Raw genomic sequence first — 17,126 nt, forward strand, 5'->3', positions numbered from 1 at the left:
AGAGCCCTGTGAAGATGCAATTTGATTAGTCTATTGGACGATATTCCAAAGAACCAAATGTCTTCCATGAATCAGTCAGAAATGCTTAGGAAAACCAAAATAAAAAATGCTTTCCAAGCCAATAAAGGTGCTAATTAGTGCCTTCTGCATATCTCACTACATCTTCTCCAGTAATACATTTTGCAGGGTTAAGTGCAGTGTCTGCTGCTTCAGATGGCAGAAGTCCACCTAACAGTAGGGCGGGTGGCTGTGGACTCAAGTATCTAAAAGAGAATCAGAACTGGCGTTTTAACCCATGCAATGGGATGTATTGAGTAGAGCAGGGAATTTTTTTTTTCTCACTTTAATTTTCCTTCAGACCAACCCTTAGGAAACTTGAGGATAGGAGGACTTTAATTTTTTCTCTCTTTCTTTGTTCCCTCAATGCTTTTAGAGAGTAAAATCTGGCTTTAAAAACCTAATAAGAGTGCTATCTTGGAAGGACAAAGAAATGGAGAAAATATCAGAGCCAAGCACCCAGAGAAGCCAGTGTGGATTTGAGGAGGCTTAGCAGGCAGGCTTATGTGGTGAACACAGGTGCATCTGTAAGGGTCCCACCTTCTACCTGCAGAAGCTTGGGGAAATCCGGGGTAACAGGAGCAGTTTGTTTGTCCCATGATGGCATTCCCTAGGTGTCAAATTTGTGCCCTGATCAGAGGTCACAGACTTAAATGCTTCTGTGAGCCTGGCAGGTGGGCAGACTGCAGAGAATTGCAGAGCGCATCACCTGCAGCAGATGTTGCCCTGAAGAGACCTGAGCCAGGGCTGCTGGATATTCTGGGTTTTAACAAAAGCTTAGGAATACCAATGCTGCTGAGAACTGGGCTACCAGCTTCAGGTTCATTATTGAAAACAGGCAAAGAAGCAAGGGCCTGACCCTGGCCAGCTTGTCCTCAGGTTCCAGGAAGTTTACCTTACAAATTAACAAAGTGGAAAAAAAAAAAAAAGCTAAAGTAAAACCAAAAATCCTCAAACAGGCAAGGAATAATAGTTTCACACTGTCCTGTGCAAGACTCAACTGTCAGCGTACAACACTGGGAAGGCCAGTTCCTGTTTCCACAGTCATCAGGAAGTGAACACATAGTAATGCTGAAAATGTCCCTTCGTCTCCCAGGACTCAGGGTGTCCAGGGAGTGAAAAATGGAAATGAAGCAGTGAAGCTAATTAATTTTTGATAATTATATTACAATTTTAAAAATCAGGCTTGTCTTGTGAGTTTAAAAAATTATATCGATTTTCCCTGGCTACATTTTCTCCAGAATCTAAGCTTGGCAGCAGAGAAGGCTCTGTGTCTGAATATATTGGATAGAGATAGACATTTGTGTCATTTTAAACAAGATCAAAAAGAAAGAGTATAAAGAGTCTAACAAAAGATGTAAAAGCTATATCTGTATATCAGTGAGGGCGAGATTCGGGTGAGCGGGGTCAAACATCCTGCCCAGCCCCTAGCTGTCAGCGACGGCTGGGCCTTACGGGGCCCGCTGATGCTAAAACTGTGTAAGGCTTTCATGTGTGTCATCAGAACAGAAAACAACAGCACGGTGAACTAGCCAGGTCCACTTTGCACGTTCCTTAGAAAATATGTTTCCTTCGGGGGCTTCTTTTCCCCTTTGGGGCTGCCCTTGGTTTCCTGGCAACCAGATTGCTCCTGAACCTGGACGGCAGAGCTGCAGGGTGTGATCCGTGGAATGTGGCTACTAGATCTGTGTGGGCGCTAGAATCTCATGAAGAAGCCCTGAGTGAAGGGATGTGGAATTTTATGGATGACTTAGATTTTCTGTGGGGCTAGGGTTTTTGAAAACTCGACAAGGCTGTGCTAACTCTTCTCATCAATATCTGAAAGTGGTTCATTTCCTCTCTTGACAGTTTGAGCAATTCACTGTGGCCACAATGCCAGGCCCCTGGCCTGGACGTATACATCCGTTCACATGTTCTAGGAAACCCAGAGCAATAGCAGACAACCAGAAAAGACTGAGGCAGTGGCGAGAGTGGCAGTACTGGCAGAATATGAAGCCAAATGTCCTAGAACCCCGGAGGATTTTATGCAAGAGCTGCTCAGAAATTCCAGAATTCTCTGGATGAGCTAACTAAGCACAAATGGAGCCTGCCTTTGTGAGATACATGCAAAGCAGTAGATGGAGATGGTGGGGGCAGGGAGAAATAGACAAAAAATTGCTGAAAATGATAAATATTTACTTTAACCTTCCATTTTGGGCAAACTATTATTTAATTCATCAAGTCATTACAACATGACTGCCAAAAAATTATACTGTGCTTGCATCTATAACATGATTAATAAAGTGGCAAATAGGCTTTCTCCCATGTGACAACTTCAATCAATTGGCATTGGCTTTATGATTTGAGAAGCTTTGAGACTGAGTTCAGTGAGCAAGAGTGCTGCAGTGGATTAGCAATGCCTGCCTAGGTGAGAGATTTGGTGTTGAACAGATGATGTGTTTCAAACTCTGGATTGTGGAGGTGACTGACAAGAGTGAAGGAAGAGCTAAATGGGAGACCACTCTGCCCAGAACAGCACTCCTTTTAGCTATTTAAATTACTAGAAATTTGCAAAAGAATTCCTCACTAAAACCCATAGTTTTAAAACTACTGATGGAATGGGCAAAAGACTGGAGTTTGGATTCTAAGCTCATTTCTAAGTTGGTGCATAAGTTTGAGTCAGATATTTTAACTTACATGAATAACTGTCACCAGATATCACATAGCACATTTAATAAATGTCACATTTGTATCATAATAATGGTCATTCACCTTGATATTCCATCCTTGGTAGTGGCTCCCTTTAATGTTCTATGAAGCAGTTTATTCTAAACTCATAGTTTATTCTAAACAAAGGATGAAGTTTGTTTATTCAAAACAAAAAAAAAAAAGCCACTCATGAAGTTTACTCTACACAAAGGATGGCATGAAAGCTTCACCTCATTCAATTCCTGACAATTCTGAGAGCCTATCTAGGCTCTATGAGAAAGTGATGTAATTGATTAATGATGTCTGCTATGAGAGTGAGATTGAGAGTGGTAGCATGGAGATATATATACTTTATTTTTAAACCTTTATCATAGATTAATATTTTTCACCCTGTATAGCTCTTGTGATGACAGAATTCCATTTGTTTTGTAGGGCAGAACTTACTGTATCTGTTTTCTCATTACCTTTTAAAATTGTAGTTATGTATTTCAGACTTAATTAAGAATCCACTATTTGCTCACGCCTCAGTAATATACCTCTAGTCTTTATCTTTCTAGACCAGTTGCCCTATTCCATTTGGCAGGGTCACTGAGCCTTAAAAAAAAAAACAGCTGAAAACTATGAGTATTCTTATCTTCACCCTCAAAATTTGGTATTCAGAGACAAGTTCCCAGATACCTTGAGATCTATTCAGAGACCCCCTACCCAGAGAGGAACTCTGGCTCCAAACTGAAGAGCCCTTTATTATTTTCCTTTTTTATGTACGTTTCAATCATTTAAGCTTGTTTTTCCAAAATCTCTCCCAACCTGTGTTATGTTTCTTATGGTGAAGAACTTCACATTCTCATAGAAGTGCTGGGTGGTAATACTTCCAGTTTGATACATGTCACACATTTGTGCCCAGGAGAGCCACAGTGAGAGGAAATTGGAAGCCCTGGGGATGGAGTGGGGGACTTCTGAGGAACTGCCTGTCTTCTGAACACTTCCTTCTGAAGATGTCTGCCGCAGCATTACCTCACAACACAGGTTCTGAGTACTGCTTCGGCCCCTGAATAGGCCTCTCTGACATCCAATATGTAGCTCTTCTATTCTGTCTTCAGCACCACTAACCAGGCAAATGGACTTTCAGCATCATCCTTCTCACATTTACTTGTTTGCTCAAAAACTTTTTATGGTTTTCCATGTCCTAACACATACGTAATAAACTCTTCCTTCCGGCTTTCAAATAAGCAACAAGACAATCTGTTGACAGCGTAGTGTCTTGAAAAGAAACAACAGCAACAAATAAAAATAAGCTGTGGCATCCTACTGGCCATGGGAAATTTATTTACTCTGAGCCTCAGTTTACTTCTCTGTTAAGTGGGGATGAATGATACCTATTTCACGGATAAACAGATTGTGCATGTAACATGCTTAGCACACTGCCTCACACAAACTTAATGTTAAATAAATAGTAACTATTATTGTTATAATCAATAATAAATGTAATGATAAATTCCTGGATCTGCTACTTCTGACTGTGTGGTCATGGGCTCATTACTCAGCTTCTGTGAGTCTCAGTTTCCTTATCGGAAGAATAAGAATAGGTCCTAAATTATAAGACTGTTGTAAGGATTAGGTGATGCAAATTAATGGAAACTGCCCCGTGAATGCTGGGTTCTTCATGTATCCTTTTGCCTGTCCCCATCCTTGCTCCTCAACCTTTTGTACCAGGAGAGAGTATTCCAAAATGCCTTGTGATCTAATCAGCCTAGCCCTATCACTGTGCTTGGCACTTGCTATAGACCCTCTTCTTTCATGATGACACCTCTTTTCCATCTATCAAATTCTCCCCATTCTTAAAAATCCAAGACAAGTACTGTTTCCTCCATGAACTCTTTGCTGACTACTTCATTTGCCACTGACTTCCCCCTTCACTGAGCAAGTACCACATTTCTTCAAGTGCTTGTCACACAGTTTAGTCATCAATTACATTCTGTCTTGTTCACTACAGAGATGCCTTGTATCTCAGGCCGATACAGTTTGGATGTGGAAATCAGTGCCATGTTGGTTCGTTTGAAGGTGAGAAAAATCTTCCTTCAGAAAAAAAGGAAATGAAGCTCATCTCCTCTTTTTTGTTGCAGTTCCTTTTCATGAACAAGGAATGGTTCAAATGACTGTGAAAGACTACACGAGGTAGGTGACAGAGTCACTGTTATTTCACTGCAGGATTTTACAGCCACGTCTTTCAGAGATGAAGTGGAAGTGAGGAGGTCTCTTTACAATGCCATGGATCTTGGGATCTTGTCACTGGTTTAGCCACAGTGCCTAAACCATTTGTACCAGCCTCGAGAGAGATAGAGGTTATTTAATTGTCATAAAAGAGTGCACAAATTACCTCAGCAAATGCTGGCTTGTGGGGAGTTTAATTAAAGCATCCGCATAAATGGCATTCTACTAAAATTCAGCTATTCGTGAGGACCTGTTCATAAAGTAGTTACATTCATTATTTTCATATTGTCCGTTATTATCACGCTATTTGCTGGACAAGAATGCCTACAGTTTCCAATGTTAGGAGTTTAATTAAAGCGTCTGCGTAAATGGCATTCTACTAAAATTCGGCTATTCGTGAGGACCTGTTCATAAAGTAGTTACATCCGTGTTTCCATATTGTCCGTTATTATCATGCTATTTGCTGGACAAGAATGCCTACAGTTTCCAATGTTAGGAGTTTAATTAAAGCATCTATGTAAATGGTATTCTACTAAAATTCAGCTATTCGTGAGGACCTGTTCATAAAGTAGTTACATCCGTGTTTCCATATTGTCCGTTATTATCACGCTATTTGCTGGACAAGAATGCCTACGGTTTCCACTGTTAGGTAGAAAGCATTTTGAGTGTCCCTAATATGAGGAGAGAGACTAGGTCCCAAAGGGGTCCCAACAGCAGCAGGAACATCACCTGGCAACTTCGTAGAACTGCAGGTTCCCAAGCCTCACCCCAGTCACATCACATCAGAAAATCTGGACGCAGGGATCAGAAATCTACGTTTTTGCAAGCCCTTCAAATATTCTGAGGCCCACTCTAATGTAAGAACCACCGGAACAGACAGTGTGCTTTTGTGGCTTGGGAACTCTGCTTCCCACGCTCTAGTCACTCTTGCCTTCTCTGGATAATTCAAACTTGTCGAAAACCAAACGTTCAACACTGTATCCCTCTACCTCCTACCGATTCACACCTAAAATGCTACTTTGGCATAGTTTTTCCCTCTTAGAAGATTAGATGTTTCTGCTACTCACAGAATCATAGAGGCGTGGGGACCACAGAAATCCCTCAGGCAACTCGTTTTGTTGAAGAGGAAAATGACGAGTCAAGGTCAGTGACTCACCCACGCTCCTACAGCTTGATTAGAACCGTGACTGAATGTGGATTCTCCTGGATCCAAGGTTAGGGCAGTTTCTGGGTAGCTCTGCTGAACATTGTAAAATAAAGTGTGAATCTCAGACACAGAGTGAAACAAAAATTATGGCAAACCTAATGCAAACTGAGGGGAGGCAGTAAGTGAAAGGTATCTTCTTCCTGCCTTCCAAGGCTCTCAGCCAGCTCAGTCATCTGCTAAAACAGAATCTTTATTATTCAGAAACGTGCACTTTCCCGGCGTTAATACAGAGAAGCAATTAAACAAAGAAGAGGCGGGGCCCAGCTCTTCTTACCAAATGTGGACCAGGCTAAGGCAAATTCAGGAGCCCATGTAAGATGACTTGGTCTCCTTGGGAGAATTGATATCAACATTGTATTCTTTGACAAATTCCAATTTTGTGCCCACTTGCTGTTCTATTTGATGAAGCTAGATATGTTATGGTATATCTGAGCCATATAAAAGTGAACTATATTATAACAGGGTTCCATTCCGTTTGGAAACCCTTTCAGATGACCTGCATTGCAGGCCTATTTGGAGAGAGAGACGCTCGTGTTTGCCTTTGCCATAAGAAAGGAGTTTGTTGGCATTGCATATGGATGACCGCAGGAGACGGCACTTAGAGAGTGTTAACTATGCAGTATGAAACCCTCTACCATTATGAGAATTCATGCAGAGTCGCTTCAGTGGTTGCTTGCTCTACCTCTTTCATCACATAATTTTAACTTTTTCCTGAAAGTTGGTGCCTAGCAAAGCTGTATTCCTGAAAGGTTCCCCAATGATTTGCCATCTGTCCAAAGTGAGACATTCTGTCACCTTTATAATGAGCACTTGGGGGCACCTAACACTTAAATTCTTACACCTTCTGTAACGCGACGCTCTTGAAGAGAGGGGCAGTTCCTCTGCTGCACACTCTCTCTTCTTCAAAGGTGTGGCCATTAGGAGATTATTAGAAAGAAAGAGGAAATGCAGATGTTTGCTCTGGAAGGGAAAGAGTCACAATGACCTCCCAGGGGACTATCTAAATCAACACATCTCATCGTTGGTATTTCCCCCACCCCCACCCCCGACTGCAGATCTCTGCATCCGTTTTTAGAAACTCCCACTCTCTCCAGAGGGACCAGTTTCAACTCTTGCCATTCTGCTGCAAGTATACCGCAAAGGTATGTGATTTCCAGGCACTTTTCATCCAGAAAAATCATTCTCTTCAATGATGGAGTTCATGAAATTACAAATAGGCACTTGAGAAATAACTTGTTGAATGGATGGATGAGAGAATGAATAAAGGATTTCGGAACCCCAACTTGCAAGAACGATGTAAAAGATTCAGTGAAGGTGGACTAAATATCTGTCAGTGGGGAAATGGCCAGTTAAACTATTGGCCCACCCATTTTATGGAATTCTATACAGTGGTAAAAGGAATAGGTAGAGATAACTATACTAACTTACAATGATCTTTAAGTCATATTTTAAGAGGAAAAAAATCAAGATGCAGAAAGATACATAGAATATGTTACTGCTTATAAAGCCAACAAGTGAAAACTATAAAGCATATGTGTAACTACATAAAAAAAAAATGCCTGGAAGGATACACATAAATTCAGTAGGAAGGCAGTCAGGATTTGTAGGGGTAATGGCCAAGGGGAGAGAGACGCTTATGTAGGACATTACAATTTTTAACAAGGTGAGTGTATTTTATGTCTTTCTTACCTGATTAAATATAGATTTAAAAAAGTAAATAATATTGAAAGTATTTTTAATGACAAATCAATCAATAATTATATTCTTGGCCGTGAGAATGTGAGCCATTAGAAAGCAGGACTATATTATTTTTGTTCTTTTTTGTGCCTTGGGTGCCTACCAGAGAGCCTAGAACATGACAGATGTTCAATAAATATTTGTGTAAATGGGTAGTCAGTGAGGGGGAAGTGAGCTGGTATATATAAATATAATTTCCACATAACTGAAGGGTATCATTTTAAGTGCCAGCACTGAATAAAACAAGTTGAAAAAAGTACTTCTTGTTTCTCAGCCAAGTCCAAAAAAATACAGAACGTATTTTAACCTCACCTAGGGACTTAAAGTCATTATTTGTGAACATCAGTCCTGTAGTCTCCATTTAGTGATAGCCTCAACAAATCTGCGTGACTAGGGATGCCCCAGACTGATACTCTTTTTAAATATTCTTTTTTTTAGTCTACTGTTTTCAGGGTTGTTTTTTTTTTCTTCTGTTTCATATTGCCATCGACTACCATTTTTTGTGGTTATCACTTCACTGCCTCTGGTTTTTGTCCCACAATCTCCCTGCCATATCTAATTTAACATCTGCCTGTTGTGACATGGAAAACCTGTTAAGTGAACTCATTTTAAAGTACAGACAAGCAGTCCCTGAGCGGGGGTGAAGGACTGTCCTTTTAGGAAGTATATATGAGCTCTAGTAAATGCACCATCTGTTTGTCTATTCAGATTCCTCCTTTACTCAATTTCTGGAAGATTGGGTGGGTGAGGTGACTAGGAAAAAAATGGCTTTCGGTTGAGTGAACTGTTACTGGATAAAGATATTCATATTTTTACTGCAGCATTCCTGAATGGCTGGAATTTTGGGAAAAAGATCCAGTGGAGATTCTCTTGGATCTGGGGTTTGGTGCTGACGAGCCAGACATCTATACACGAATCCCAACCAGATTCCTGGGTTGTGGCTCAGCAGCCAGAGGAATCAACATCCGTGTTTTTCTTGAAGCTCAAAAACAGCGAATGGACATTGAGAACACTAACTTGTACAGTAAGTGAGGACCACATGGCATCAGAATCTCAGCAATGGCAATGAGCAGTCAGATGAGCCACAGTATTAGGAGGGATGGGCCAGGAGATCTGTGCAGTAGCAGTCAACCCCAATATCTCAGTGGCTTCAAACAGAGACAGGTTTATGTCACGATCGCTCTCCATGTCCACTGCGGATTGGTGTATATTTTGGGAGGAAGAAAGATCTGTTCCATGATGTTTTCCTTATCCATGGACTTGGCTCAACTATCTGGAACATCACTGATAGTAATGACAGGGAAAAGGTGGAAATAGAGAACCATACTTGGGTCTTAAAGCCTCCTGCTCAGAACTTACACATATCAAGTGTGCTCAGATTTCATTGTCCAAAATAAATCATGTGGCCACACTTCACTCCAAAGGGGTGACAACATGCAATCCTACCACATGCCCAGAGGAAGACAGTACTGGTGAACGGCGCTAATACATACCATAGCCACATACCCAGAGGTCAGAGAAACCAGGATCTGGCAAGGCTTATCATGAGTCACTAAGTGAAACCTTAATTTCCTCATCTGTGAGGCTTAGAACACTGCTTATTTCCACCCCAAGCTGTAATTGGTAGTTATAAATCTGTCATATCTTCAGATTCGTGGATTAACGGTGCTTAAATCTTACAGTTATCATGCATGCTGCAATTTTTCTCCAACTGATGGTCAATGGAATACTTTTCTCTAGGACACTACTGAGGATATTCTTGGAGTATGTGTACTGTGCTCAAATAATTTGGGAGAAAGATGGCTTACCGTTAAACAGGTTTATTTACTGCAGGATTTGTTTAATATGCTGAGGTGCACTCTCAGTCTCCTAGAGGGGATGCAGTGCAGTGTTTTCAAAATCATTTCAGGACAGAACCTCTCTTAGAGGAGCATTAAAGAACATCTCCTCCGTGGAATAGAGTTTGCAGAATTCTGGACTGGGGAACATGCCAAAATTCTGTTAAATAAATTCTTCTAAATAAATAAATTCACTGAAAGGAAAGTCAAGTGAGATGAAGTGTTTCTCTCAAACAAATATCAGGAACAGAGGTTTTACTTAGATTTTTCATTTCAGTTTCTGTTTCCCCTGCTTTCATATGGGTGAAATGGGTCTCAGAAATCTCAGCAATGACATTTTTTAAAAAGAGTATGCAAAACTGAAGGTGTTGCAATGTAATGTTTCTTTACCTTTAGAAGAAATTAATACCATTCTTTGTTGTCTCCTCCTCCAAGCCCCACAGAGATGCAAAATCTCTGATCAATTATTTATTTGGGGAGAATAATAACACTTACCAATATTTGAGGAGTGATTGAGCAGATCTGTGAGGTAAACATTCCACAGATGACATTGACACATGGATTATAGGGAAACCAGGAGTTGGCCCCTGATCCTGTGACTGCTGGCCCCCTCTTATTTCCACCACTTAAACCTGTACTAATAGAGCACGGTAATTGTTCTCACTCAACACTTACAGTACACTTTCAACTCGAGAAAACTGAGAAAGTCAAATGTAAAACAAGCAATAGTAAAATTAGTCGGTTGTCCCATAGGCAGAATGGAAAAGTATGTCTCCTTCAAAGTCAGTACAAAATGTTCCAACTTGAAGGGATGAGAATCAGTTGGTTCATTGTTCAGTGTACCTCAAAGCAAAACAAACAAACAAAACGCCCCATCCAACACTTCACACTATTATGTTCTCTGAATTGCCTGAACCAATTAAATTGATAGGTTTTGTATTAGTCTAAGTATAAAACTCTTCTATAGGGCTTCCCTGGTGGCGCAGTGGTTGAGAATCTGCCTGCCAATGCAGGGGACACGGGTTCGAGCCCTGGTCTGGGACGATCCCACATGCCGCGGAGCAACTGGGCCCGTGGGCCACAGCTACTGAGCCTGCGCGTCTGGAGCCTGTGCTCCGCAACAAGAGAGGCCCGCGCACCGCGATGAGGAGTGGCCCCCGCTTGCCACAACTAGAGAAAGCCCTAGCACAGAAACGAAGACCCAACACAGCCATAAGTAAATAAATAAAATATTTTTTTTAAAAAATCTGCTATAGAAAGGATACTAAGACAATTGTAAAAGTGGAATTATGATTCAATCATGCTCTTGAGCTTACAACTAAATTTAAGGGGGAAGTGTAATCAGAATATTTCTGAAAACATCTGGAACCCAAGAGTTCCTCTAGGTCTTGACAGAATATCACAGTCCTCCATAAGACGCCCATCACATTTTTTTGGAGTAGAATTATGAATGGTCAATATCTGCCACTTTCAGTTGAAGGAAACAGGTAGGCACCATGATTTGCTCATGCAGGAGTCTTTAGCATTGCTATGATGATGCAAACAGCAGAACAGAGGACAGCATCCTTCCACACCAATGGGCCTTCGGCCGTTGATGAGCTATGCAACCCTTCATGCTATCACTGGGGTTGAGAGAAGGCTGTGTAATAAAAGCAAAATGTTCTGTTTCCATTACTGTGGTTTTACTGTCTGGAGATACCAAAAATATTTTATACAATTTTTTCAAAGTGGCAGTGCATCCCCAAAATAGCCCTTGCTACGTTAGATCTCTCCCACATACGAATTAAGCCAATTCTTGCATATTGCCCGAATGAGTGAGGCCAGGTGGTTCAGAAAGACTTACAAGTTGAGGAGCTGGTTTGTTTGCAAAGGTAAGTGGGTTTTCACATTAATGACTGTCTTCTCTTGGAAGACTGAAGACAATACATTCCCTTCCTGAGTCGTGCACATTTATTTTAACTGATACTCATATAGCATTGTGCTTTTCACAACAGATGTGAGAGATATGTAAGACTGGTATTATTACCTCATTCTCCAGATGAAGAAACTGCCCATTTACTATGTGCCAGGCACAGGATTAAGTACCATGAATCTATTAATTCATTTACTTTGTGGTCACACTTCCAGTGACTGGCTGATCTGGGATTTGGATCCAGGCCTTCTGATTCTATATGTCATGATCTTTCCACACTCTCAGGTGAAGGGTATAGATGGATCTGATGGAGGTGATGATGAGGATGGTGACTGCCTCAAGCTATGGAAGAATCTCCAAGCTCACTTCCTATGAAAGAGCTGGGCTCACTCTTTGACATTTACTTTAACACATGACATTAATCTCAAGATTCATCCTTGCCTATAGTTTTTATAGGTTAACACATAAAAGCTATATGAATCTATATAGTTATGCATATTTAACTAAATATAAAAGGCATTCTCTTTCCCTATAATACAGTGATACCTTGTTATGTAAGGGAATCTTCTCCATAATAATCAATGGCACACACTAAGGAAAACTTGAGTTTCAGAAACTTAAAGTCCTTCCCATCTTGAAAATCACACGTGTTAACAAATCTCTTCAGTTTTTACTACAGGAATGCAGTTTCGTTGAAACTAAAAATTGTGTGTTCCTTGTATGGTTCAGGCCATTTCTAACAGCTGGAAATATTGGATCATGTGGCCAGTGCTTTCTCATCTTTGCTGAATGATGTCAACATCCTGCAGAACAAAGGTGAAGAGGAAGATGAAGGAAAAAGTGTGCAAAGAACCTCAGTGAGTGAAGCCAAGGAGCATCGAAGAAGAGTGGGTGAGCTTTTTGGGAATGGTTCAAAGCAGAACACTAGAAGGGATGATAGCCTGGGAGCATCACAGTCATTGAAGATGAGAAACAAATTTTCCATCGTCTCTGCAGAAACAGGGTGTGGAGCAGAGTTGCCATGACAAACAAACAGGACCAAAGTCATTTGTCTCTTTCAGCAGAGCACTGGTCTCTTCAAGCCTGTGATGACTTGACACCTTGTGATCCTCGCCAAGCTCTTCTGAGCAAGCAGTGGCCTCACTCATCCATGCTGGCCAAGCAGGCTCCGCCTTCCTGTGTGTCTGAGGGGTCAGTCAAGGACAGAACTCAAAAGGAGAACTCACTTCAGACTAACAAACTCAAGAGCTTGTCCTGTCTTGCAGGCAAAGCACCAGACTCCTTCGAAATGGAAGAGGTCAGTGTACTCAACCTCTAAGGGAAGTAACTCCCACCAAGGCATCTTTTGCCTTCCACCCCTCATTTAACCCCTTTACCTTTCAGCCCTTCAGCATTACACCTTATCATTCCAAACTTCTGTTTAATCTAGGACATTTAAGGTCATTCTAGTTACTTCAGCCAGAACTAAACTAGTATGAAGCCAGCCTTTGCTTTCTCCCATTTCTTTTCCTTTTTTTGCTCACAACTGAATCCACAGGTTATTTTTCACTTTGCTTTTCCTCAATGTTTTATTATGCATCTCAGTATACTTTCATCTACTCTCTAACTTTTCATGTTTCACCTCTTTGAGGGTCAGTTCAACTACTTCCCGCTAAGTGAAGCTAGCCCACCACTCTTCCTCTGTATTCTCGTAGCCTTGGCAGGGAGAGCTTGTTACAGTAAAGATTGTGTGTGTGTGTTGATAACACCTCCCCCGCTGGACTGTCAGCTCCTTGAGGATTAAATTTTATCCTCAAGGGAATATGTCTTGGGACTATTTCCCCTGCAACACCTAATGTAGGGCCTTGGACAAAATAAGTAGGGACTTCGGTTTGATAGCATTTTATTTGTTTACTTGCTTTGGGATTTAGTGATGCTCACATAGCTTGACCTCCATTTCACACATATTCTTTGCCTCTTCATCCCACCTTCATTCACACTTGCTAATTTTCATTGTCATTTAGATGGCACACCCAACTGTACTTCAAAGGCTTTTTAAAAAATATATACACATTTTCACTCATCTCTTTATTCTTTGATTACAGAGAAAGTATAGAAGAGCAAGGCTTTTTCCCCCTTTTCACGTAAATTGTTTAGAAGTCGGGTAGGATATTTATATGCCAATCCCAAGGTCAGGCCACTCTCTTTCAAGCCCTCTACGGGTGCGACACTCTACATGTGAGCCCACTACGTGTGAGGCTCTGGGACACAGACTCTGCCCTCAAGGGAACCACAGTGTAGTGGCAGGGATAAGCACAAAAACCAATAACACGGTAGGGAGAGTGACAGCTCTGCTGATAAACTTTCATGTCGCTAAAGAGACAAGTTTGGATATCTGGGGAGTAAGAAAAGGGGTTCTTAATCAGCCAGGGGGCTGAGACAATCAAGGAAATCGTAGGATGTTAAAGCTTAACAATAACTTTAAAAGAAGTCTAAGAATGCCTATTGGTAGGTCTCCCCATCCCACAAAGAGATAAAAATTGCCTCAAAATATATAGCTGTTAATGATTCTAATATCTATGTGTATATGTTTTTGTATGCATATGTCTTATGTCAGAAATTACTTTAAGAACCTTAAAATATTAATCTGACTTTAAAACAGTAGCATAAAAATGAATAAAAATTATAAATGGAGAAAAAAACAGAGCTTTGGTCAAGTGCCGTGATTTGAATACAATCGCAGGTGGCACTAAAAAAGAGTATTTTCTTTTATTCAATCTTGTAAAAATTATTTAATTACCAAACTAATAGTTAAATTACTATAAAGACTATCAAGACAATCTGCAAGTCATTATTCAGTCTGCTGTCTGTTTCCTAGGATCCAAACAGGAAATTTCGCCAAACGCCAGCCTGTTGACAAGCCTCATTAGACTCCACTGTCCCCTTACTAAGCTTCTTCTGCATCAAACTATACTGACTTAGAGGAGAACAAAGTTCCTTGTATGTCATCTATATGTGAGAGTACAGGGAGAGATAAATATCATCATATTCAACATAAAGAACTAAGAAGAGAATGTTAGTCCTTGCATGGCAAACTTTCAAATACTCTTATATGACAATTATTCAAGGAAAAGCAATACGTATTAGTACATATAGGTGTGGTAAGGGAGAACACACTCAGACACCAAAAATAAAAATAAAATAAAAATAAAAACCTCACGTTTTGTGGCACATAGTGGGAACTTGGTAAATATTCATAAACGAGTAAATTAATATTAGAAGTATTTGATAATTTAGTCTGTGAGTGGCTCCCATATAAAAACAAAATATTCTGTTGAACTTTGAAGCCAACTTTGTTTGTGGTGTTTCTTTAATATTTGCCCAGATTTGGTAAGAGGCTATATGTATATATAAGGCAGAGAGAGCCTTCAAAATGATATTTAAAAACTCACTATTTGAATTTTGTTTTCTTTTTTTTAAATAAATTTATTTACTTATGTATTTATTTTTGGCTGCATTGCGTTTCTGTTGCTGCGCGCGGGCTTTCTCTAGTTGCAGCGAGCGGGGGCTGCTCTTCATTGTGGGCACGGGCTTCTCATTGTGGTGGCTTCTCTTGTTGCAGAGCATGGGTTCTAGGCGCGGGGGCCTCAGTAGTTGTGGCTCGCGGGCTCTAGAGCGCAGGCTCAGTAGTTGCGGCGCACGGGCTTAGTTGCTCCGCGGCATGTGGGATCTTCCCAGACGAGATCTCGAACCCATTTCCCCAGAATTGGCAGGCGGATTCTTAACCACTGCACCACCAGGGAAGTCCCGAATTTTGTTTTCTTAAAAATGTATATTTAAAATATTAAATCTTCATCACACAGACTGGGAGAAAAATATTTCTTTCACTCAATACCAACGTATGAGTAAATGAAACTTGGGTAGGTTGTAGCTTAAACAGGAGCTAATGCCAGATTTAATAGTCATTTTTTAATGGCAAATTTTAAAATATAAGAAACGAAAACGATGTGTGAAACTGGCAGATTTTCATGGCAGTTAAAACATAAGCCAATGTACTTAAATATCTACCTATCAGAATTTCAACTCTGGCCAAATTCTGCCTCCAGATCACTCTATGATGCTTTCCCTAAAGTCCTACTAAAGGCTGAATATGGTAATGTTTGGCTCACTTCTCAAAATTATGATTCCAACCAAGTTGTACATAGATTTTTAATGCAAAAATCAACATTTTTGTGTTTAATTTTACTGAGTTAAACTGAGTCTGTTCCTTTCTTTTTTTAATTCCCAAATATATTATGAGAATTTAATACTTATGAAACTTCTGTAATTGTAGACTCTCTTAGGATGCTTCTTTGTATCTACAATATAACATCTTTAACCTTCCCTCTCGCTTACATACAAGGATCCTGCTCTCTGGAACTCCTGTGTAAGAATGTTGCCCACATTATTAAACAATGCCAGTCAGCATCTTGTTTAGGTGAGAAGTGTTTCAAACGTTATAATTATTTCTTTTTTTTTTTGTTAATAAGTTTGGCCCAGGTGGAATAACCCAGGAATACACCTGGTTTCCATTTTACATTATTGGGAATTTTTTGTTTCTGTTCTTTTTTTTAATAGATGAATAGGTACTTTACATTGCGCTAAGTGGATTTTTCTCCAGGATAATGGTCACAGAGAAAAAATTTACTTTTATTATACTGAAAAATTTATATGGTGCACACTGGTTTGAGTTACAAAACCAGTAAAAATAATGTTAAGAAGTATGTCTAATCAATTACAAGTACAAAGTACCTTCTGTGAAAAGAGAGATGAAGGATTAAAAAGAGGGAAGAAATATTTCTTCTTACATTGCTGAGCTATATCCTCATAGTCCTCTGTTTATTCCTGGGTTAAAGGTAATTTTGGGCCATATGTACCACAATGTTTAAAATGTTTTCATCCTTTGACTCAGCCTTCAGTGTTCAGACATGAATCCCAAATAAATAATATGACATGTAGAAATAGATTTATGTACAAAGATACTCATCTCAGCATCATTTCTATTTGCAAAATTTAGAAAACTTTCCAACATTAGGAGAATCATTAAGTAAATTAATGTACCTTCAGAATATGGCCTATTGTGCACTCATTGAAGATGGTATTTTCAAAGAAATTTTATGATGTGGGGAAAAAAGGTCCCTCCAAATTCTGAGTGAAAATTTGACTACGTTACTATATCCAGAACTAATGTATTAAAAGAAAACCTGCAAAGACATACTCCAAAATAATAACAGTAACCATTTTCTTACCTTCTTTAACTTTTTATATTTATCGTTTCTATAGAAAGTTGTTATTATTTTTAAAGAAATAATTATTATTTTGTTTTAACAATAATTTTATTCTCATTAATAGGGTAATATTCATTAATTTCTTGGAAGAATTTTTAAAATAAATTCTACTCTCTCAATTTGAAAATCAAATTTTCTTTGAGCTTTCTAAGCTTTATATAGCAACTGAG

The 17,126-nt window shown here is 39.8% G+C and overlaps 1 protein-coding gene across 1 annotated transcript in view; it reads left to right on the forward strand.

The window, feature by feature from the left end:
* ITPRID1 (ITPR interacting domain containing 1) overlaps positions 1-17,126 on the forward strand; it is an 85,553-nt gene that overhangs the window by 22,370 nt on the left and 46,057 nt on the right. The window contains 5 exon segments of the mRNA XM_068550029.1: positions 4,869-4,920; positions 7,219-7,305; positions 8,722-8,924; positions 12,380-12,664; positions 12,667-12,947. Coding sequence (XP_068406130.1) covers positions 4,869-4,920; positions 7,219-7,305; positions 8,722-8,924; positions 12,380-12,664; positions 12,667-12,947 — 908 coding nt within the window.

This window comes from Eschrichtius robustus, chromosome 8, assembly GCF_028021215.1.
Source record: "Eschrichtius robustus isolate mEscRob2 chromosome 8, mEscRob2.pri, whole genome shotgun sequence".
NCBI classification, from domain to species: domain Eukaryota; kingdom Metazoa; phylum Chordata; class Mammalia; order Artiodactyla; family Eschrichtiidae; genus Eschrichtius; species Eschrichtius robustus.